The sequence below is a fragment of the Haliotis asinina genome, chromosome 2 (assembly GCF_037392515.1).
Source record: "Haliotis asinina isolate JCU_RB_2024 chromosome 2, JCU_Hal_asi_v2, whole genome shotgun sequence".
NCBI lineage: Eukaryota > Metazoa > Mollusca > Gastropoda > Lepetellida > Haliotidae > Haliotis > Haliotis asinina.
In genome coordinates this window covers 51,869,321-51,877,540 of record NC_090281.1, presented here as the reverse complement: position 1 = coordinate 51,877,540, position 8,220 = coordinate 51,869,321, and the positions used below count along the sequence as shown (strand labels likewise).

The 8,220-nt window shown below is 38.5% G+C and overlaps 1 protein-coding gene across 1 annotated transcript; it reads left to right on the top strand.

The window, feature by feature from the left end:
* Positions 1–197: 197 nt before the first annotated feature.
* Positions 198–8,220, top strand: LOC137273896 (squalene monooxygenase-like). The gene is made up of 8 exons (XM_067806794.1): positions 198–743; positions 2,524–2,749; positions 3,818–3,998; positions 4,380–4,476; positions 4,895–5,180; positions 5,859–6,194; positions 6,620–6,707; positions 7,466–8,220. Exons 1-8 carry the CDS (start codon positions 612–614, stop codon positions 7,653–7,655), a joined length of 1,536 nt encoding a protein of 511 aa, XP_067662895.1. The 5' UTR covers positions 198–611; the 3' UTR covers positions 7,656–8,220.

The window sequence follows — 8,220 nt, the reverse complement described above, 5'->3', positions numbered from 1 at the left end:
GTAATTCAGGGCAGGCTTCCTATCAGATGCGCGATTGGATGATATAAATAAGTACACATTACCGAAATTTGTAGAATAGTCTTTTAGGCAAGAAAATAATCAAACCTTTCTCCAAATTTCAGAATGAGTTCTAAAGAAAAACAGAGGATTTTATCTTGCATGTTGAAACAATGGGGCTCTCGACATTTCTTGTCTGTCATTGGTCCATTTCTGTCAGAAGACACCTCGCACTATGTTGGGTACTCATACCAACTGAATGGCGTGATATTGCTTAGGCCAACATCTTCTTAATAAATCGAACGTTCACTCAGATTTTCTGTCTGTCCGTCGTTTTCTGTCAGGCATACACGTAACACCTTTCAGAGAGAATTTATCATTGTTTGGAACGTGCCTAGTTTCAAAAACTGTCATCGACATATTGATGTGATCAGCTGGTGATACCTGGACAGGTGCTTAGGTCTGAAGCTGTTCATAGAAGTTTAACTGATGCACTGTTGGTTACGAAGTGACAGCTGGAGTACCTTGAATGAACCTGTTCGCAGGTGTATAAATGTCAAGTGGTCATAAGAGGAAAACATAACTGTTGACCAGCTGAGAGAAATAGACCAACAATGTTGAACCAGCTCTTGAGATTTGGAAGTGATTTCACTCGCGATATTGGACTCTCCTCAGTGTCAGTGTACGCAGTCACCTTCCTGGTGGTTATATTGTCAGCTTTGTTCTTCTACAGAAAAAGATCCAAGGTAAGGTGATCAATAACAGGACGTATAAATAAGTTATTATCACTGACAGGCTTACTTTTGCGTAAGTCATGCTCATGGTTTAGGCATTTGGAGGGGTGGGGGGCGAGAGTGAGGTTACCTGGCGTTGCATATTATCACTATCAGTATCATGCTTGTTTTAATTTAGTTTTGTCATAGATTGACGTATACATGGAACTCGTGGCCTATGTATAAGAATCAAATGAGTTGCACAACGATCATGCAGATAAATCTACGACTCTATGTCTCTCATACCCGGTGGAGTAGCCTAGTGGTTAAAGCGTTCGCTCGTCACGCCAAAGACCTGGGTTCGATTCCCCGCATGGGTACAATGTGTGAAGCCCATTTTCTGGTGTCCCCCTGCCGTGATATCGCTGGAATATTGCTAAAAGCGGCATAAAACCAAACTCACTCACTCACTCATACCTGACAACGGGCGGTGGGGTTTGTTGTAAATCATTTGCTTGTCACACCCAAAACCTGGGTTCATTTCTTGTATCCCCCGTTGTGATGTTGCAAACAGAGGGATAAAACCAAACTCACTCACTCACTGATACCAGAGAGAGCTCCAGTTGGAGCTCAAATGATTTGTAAACTTGTCAGTTTCATTCTGAGAAAATGTCCAGGAAGATTCAAGTTTTTATTTTTTATTTCACCCTTTCATTATTTATTTAGTAAATTAAATGTATTATGTCATACATTTAGAAAGTTGGGAAAGACTTCCTCCTGTTCCCTCATATTTTCTTTTAACATTACTATGTCTGGGTATTATAATATTGATAGTAGTATAGATTCTCATATTATCATACTACATTGTCAATTTATATTGTATATTATTTTATATTATGTTATATATAATATTAGATTATTATAATTGTATTTTATTATTTTGGAGGATTGGGGAATGGGAGGAACTCTTACTCAGAATTTGATAACTAAACTCTTAAATTCGCAAGCTTAACAGATTCCATGAATGAGAAAACCTAAGTTTAAAAAAATTGAAATATTGTACTGGCCATCATGACTAATTAACTGTGTATATTTGAAACACTGTATTCTTGTCAGTGACGTTTAGTGACCTTTTGCTGTGACTGCATGTGGAGATCGGCATGACAAATGTCAGGTACACATACATCAGAGATAGGAATTTTACTGCTTGGCTCAACACTGACCCTGAACACTGATAACACACTGAGTCCAACAGATCATACTAGACAAGTTGCATTTCCATTCACAAGGAACTTGTCGGTTGTAATTCACAGGTTGTACATGTTAAAGGCACACACCCTTTCTAATGGTTTACTTTGAATGTTTTCAGTGGTCTCTGGGGGTTTTGTGGCACTCTGATAACTAGATTTGCCACCTACATTTATTACTTATATTTTCACATCAACTGAGGTCGTATTTTTTTGGCAACACCAGCTATAGCTGAGGTGGTGATTTTCAAGCTGTTGTAAAAGTGGAGAGATTTTATCCACACATTTGAGAAAACCAAAATTTTGTAGCTCTCCATTCTCATCCTAGCTCATACCTGGATCATATTTTAGTGAGAGGGCTGAGTCAATTTATCACATCTAATGGATGTGGATCAGGGCATGAAGCATTGACAGTCGGATGGGGATTTCTTTTCCCCCCAAATACAGTAAATTTGATCATTTTGTGGGAATAATCTGTATTAGACAGTGATGCCAGATATGACAGCATCACCAGTATGACCAAGATATTGAACTGGCATTTTTCTTGTAAATTTGTGTCATTTCAGGTGTCTGTGGTTGGAAAACCAAGTCATGAATTTGAGTCAATCCCAAAAGACCAAGAGGTCATTGTTATTGGGTCTGGTGTCTTGGGATCTGTGCTGGCTACAGTACTGGCTAGGGATGGACGCAAAGTCACGGTCATTGAAAGGGATCTGAAGGAACCAGACAGAATAGTAGGAGAATTATTGCAACCTGGGGGATTAGGAGCTCTCAAGAAACTTGGGTTAGGAGGTAAGTAAGCAGCATCTCACTGTACAGTAACAAACTCAAGGAAAGCAGTTTCTGAGCAAATTCATGATTATAATTTAAATACCTCCAGTGTGGTGATGAAGTAGATTAGGCTTGAATTTTCATGTGGGTGCAATGTGTGGAGTCTGATTCTGGTATAATATTTTAGTAATAATGGTAAGAATTTGTACAGCACATTGGTGTAGTGGTTAGCATGCTTTCTTCTCACACCAAAGTGCCGGGATCGAATCCTGGTGGAGACACCAAATATTTGTGACCTTGGTTTCATACTGTGTTTTGTCCCTGGGTAAGGCACTTCATCCACATTGCGCTCAGTTCACCCAGCTGTTTAAAATGGGTTCCTGAGAAGCGGATGTATGGACTTATATGGTCACACAAAGCACTTAGTAGTGGCTTTGAAAGTACATTTCCATCAGGGTAATGATGTAACATCAGAGAACAGCGTTGTGCTTGATCCTGGGTTTAAAGATGAGCATGATTGTTATCATTATTAAGGAGAACTATGTAAAACTGAAGCATAGGCACAAAAACACACACATTCTCTTCCTCACACATATTCCTTGAACTCATGCATGCACACAATCATACATACAGTAAATGTTGTACTCATGTCCTCTTCAGTTTTTCGTCTTGTTCTCATTAAAGAAATTTATTGGCATTTTCAGTTGTCAACGGTTATGATGACTGGTAACCCCAGCTCAGTACCTGTCTCCCTGTGTTAAAATCCCAGCTATAAATGGTGACTAAATGGACCTGACATCAATTGCAACCCAGAATCATTTTTGTAAAATAACTGGCAGCAGTGATGAGATGTTACAGGGGGAGCATATAAGCTTTGGGGCATTGGCTACTGCTATATGTAGGAAGTCATCATATACTCCTGTCTCTGCTTAATCTGGTTCTTGAAGGGCTCCTGTTATTCTTTACATGTTTTACATCAGTCTGACGATTACAGTTACAATCGATGTAATGAGAACCTCGTCCTGATGTACAATACCGTATTGCCATGTTGTCGCATCGCTAGCAATTACTTCATTACTGTTTTTGTAGATTGCGTTGAGGGATTTGATGCTCATGAAGTGAAAGGCTATGTCATTCATGACCTTGACACCCAGTCTAAAGTTCAGATCCCATATCCAAGCAATGAGGATAATGCCGTTATATCAGGAAGAGCCTTTCATCATGGGAGGTTTGTCATGGCGCTGAGGAGAAAGGCTCAGAGTGAAAAAAAGTATGTGTCCCTTTGTATTTAATGACTTTTTCTGCATCATAATCACCAGAGTCCTCACTGAAGTGATCATATCAGAAACATTTCTTGCTTTTTGGCTGAAAGTATCTGGTTTTATACGAACATGTATTTTGACACTGATATCCTCTTGTAAACATATATAAACAGGCCATCAGTTTAGGGGGCGTGGAAACAACTCTTAAATATTCTGGTAAATATGACCAGTAGAGTTACATTTACAGGTAAATGGCCTGTTTACCAGTAAACTTCTGGCAGTTACTGGTAACCGAAAACACAGGTAACACTTTTGTAAGCAGACATCTTTCTACTCATGCCCACAGCCAGTTGCAGTGTTAGATGTTTATTGTGTGATTTGTCTTTCAGTGTATCATATATAGAGGGAACTGCAACTAAGCTCATTGATGACCAAGGCTTTGTTGTCGGTGTGGAGTACAAGAAAAAAGGCTCAGATAAAATAGAGGTATATTCTGAATACATGTTGGTTTATGAATGTTAGATCATGTGGGCAAGTGGATAAACTGTTCTTCGTTTGTGGCAGGAACATGCCATCTCAGTATTGTCCCTCATGACAGTTTTAAATTCCTCTTCAGAAATACTTGGAGAAATGAGGTGTTGCTAGCTTAAAACTACTTTTGTCTCCTCAGAAGGCAATAAGAGCTGTTTTTTATATAAATGTAGAAAAACCTGATATACATTCGTTTTGTTCTGAACTCTGTGTGTCTGTATGGATAACTATCATCAGATTTGTTATACTAAACATAATTCAACTGGAGAAATTGTAAGCAAACTCATCTGTCATTTAAAACCTGTATTTGATTGTTTAAGAAATGCTGTAAAACATGTCTTTATTCATTCTGCAATATTTGTTTAATTTTCAGGAAATCTATGCACCTCTGACAATAGTTGTTGATGGGTGCTTCTCCAAGTTCCGCAAACAACTAGTTACTGAAACTGTCAAAGTGTATTCTCACTTTGTGGGGACTGTTATGAATGACTGTCCTCAGGCTAAACCTAACCACGCAGAACTCATTCTGGCGGACCCGAGCCCAGTATTGGTTTACCAGATCTCATCAAATCACACACGAGTGCTAGTTGATATTCGTGGAGGCATGCCGAAGAACCTGAAGGAATACATGCTGGAACATATTGCACCTCAGTTACCCGGTAATTCTTTATTCACATGGTCATGCTGTTGGTGAGGATTTTTGTCTGAAATATGCAAAATTGCAGATCAATGCTGCATTGAAATGATTGCTTAAAGAAACTGATCTACAATGATTGAGGTTAGAAATGATAAACTGTTTTCCTTCAGTTTTCACAAATGGTGTTGCAAAGTAGCCAGACAACACAAAATTCAACACACATTCCAGATTTAACATTTCTTATAATTTTCAAAGTTAGCATTTTAAACAGCAAACAAGTGTGACGTGTCACACATGACAACCTCAGTGAAAGTCATTGTGAAATATGCAGTTGGACACTGGGTCCAGTAGATTGTAGACTTCCACCGTACCAAGGTCAAATCTGCTTGATTTTTCAGAGGGTCAGTCATGAACACTTCCTTGTATTGTGCATAATTTAAATATTATGGCATATTGACAACATCACTATTGCAGGATACTAGTATTTATCATGAAGATATACTCTTTCAATTTATCTGTTAAGAACATCAAAGTAGGGAGCTGTCATAATTAAACATTGTCTTCAGTCTTAAGTGTTCTTTTCTTGACATCAAAACGGTCAGCTTTCTGGACCACTGAAATAAATTTAGGTCCCAACTCCACATCAGATAGATAAAATAGTATCACTTATATAGTTGATTAAATGACTTCCATTTTCTAGAGCACCTGCAGGGCCCCTTTGAAGACAGTGTAGTAAATGGTCAAGTGAAAAGCATGCCCAACAGTTACCTTCCTCCAGCGCCGATGGAAAGGCCTGGCGTGTTTGTGCTGGGCGACGCCCTCAACATGCGCCACCCTCTGACTGGAGGGGGCATGAGTGTTGCGTTGAGTGATGCCATCATATGGAGGGACCTAATGAAGTCACTACCATCTCTCACTGACTATGAAGCTGTTATCAAGGCCACAAGGCTGTTTCATTTGAAGAGAAAGGGAAATCATTCCTTTGTTGTCAATGTTCTTGCACAAGCTCTGTATGAACTTTTTGCTGCTAAAGACAGTAAGTTATCTTTCCTTATTTGCCTGAAATGTTATTACAGTACAGAAGATTGTCATTTTTATACGTTACCTATTCTACAACATGGATGATAGGGTAGCCAAATGTATAAAGTGTTTGGTTGTCGATCCCGGTTCTATTCCCCACATGGGTACAATGTGTGAAGCCCGCTCTGGTGTCCCCGACATGATATTGTTGAAATATTGTAAATGTGGTTTAATACAAAATTCACTCACTCACACACACTCTCTCTCTCTATTCTACTACCAAAAGCACTTGGCCTGAAATAAGAATATTTAGTTGCTTGCTAATGGAATTTACTACTTGTTCTACTTCTCTTTCCATTCCAGTTCACATGCATTTTTTCTGATTTTGTATATTTTGTTGCGTGTGATTCTGTTTAGCACAATTTATATGTCATGTTCCAGCACATCTCCAGAGTCTGAAAAGAGCATGCTTTAAGTATTTCAAAATGGGAGGACAGTGTGTGGATGGTCCTGTAGGACTGCTGTCAGTGTAAGTAGATCAACCTCTGACCAATACATTCCAGTATTACTTAATGGAGAACAGGACTGGAATTGGTCTTCAGTAATACATGCTTGTTGTAAGTGGTCATATTCACTGAATTGGTTGAAGCATGTTATTGTGTCCCAGTTTCATGAAATCAGTACTCCTGGTGTCAATCACTGGATTGTCTGGTCTGGACATGACTATTTACTCTCTGTCATAACTTGAATATTGTGAGTATGGTGTTCAGCAACACACAAATATTTCAAGATCATATTATTGAGGGGATTTTGACCATGGAGAAAGATGGGGTGAAGTGACACTTACCAGATGAGACAGGAAAGACCCAAAACATGATTTGCGAAGTGAGCAGAGAAACCGTAGTGTGTCTCACAGTCCCTGAACCACCGTATTTTCCCAGCAGCCTAGCCCTCTCTACAATTCTAAAGCCCTAAGTGATGCAAGTCTAGATTTCCCCAGGTCTGAATCTCTGGTCTTCCTTGTGCTCCTATTCAATTTATATGGGTTTATTTGTTATAATCACAAATATGTTCAGAGACTAAGCTATAGTCAAAGAAAACCTTTCCTTCTTCATTGCAAAGAATAAGGTGGCCAGCATCCAGTATTACACTCTTAAAGATCTGTGACCTGAGGAGTTGCTTTATTATTCGGTCTGATAAAATGCAGTTCAAATGTCTGTACTTAATGTTACAAGTGATAAATCAAAGTATTTACTAGTCCTTTAATATCGCCTTGTCCTTTTTCAGGCTCACTCCAAATCCATTCCTGCTGATTGGACATTTCTTTGCTGTGGCACTATTTGCCATATTTGTTGTGTTTAAGACTGAACCATGGTGGGCAGTGCACAAAGTTGTTTTCAGATCAGCCATGATATTTTACAAGGCATGTGGAGTTATCTTCCCTTTAATATACAGGGAAATGAAGTGTCTGTTTTGAACGACTGTGTAAATGTGTGAAGTTGATTACATGAAACTCTACCATCAGAAAATGAAATGTATGTTATAGCGATTATGCTAGGGACAAATGTCAATGGTACCTTTTCATGATTTTTGAAATTTTCAGTGGTATATTGTTGTTTTGGATGACAGTCTGGTCATCAGTCTATATACCAGGTACTTCTGAATCCAAAAGCGTATTATAAATTCGTCTAGTCAATGGGATTTTAATCTTTAATGTATTTAAATTAATGTATGATTATCATTACATGTGACTGTGACATGTTGGTTTAAAATATTGCTTTAAATAATTTATGTATATTGCAGGGTGATATTGTGTGAGAATGTTTCACAGAAATGTTGTATGGTGCATAATGATATTGGTGTTTTGATGTTTTACATAATTTATGAATGTTAATAACAGTTTATATAAGTGCTGTGTTTGCGTGTGTGTGTGTGAGCATGTGTGTGTGGGTTTGTGTGTGTGAGAGAGAGATTGTGTAAATTTTTATATGACCAATATGTACGAGAATGCTGTCAAAATAAAAATGTCGCCTTACATTTCA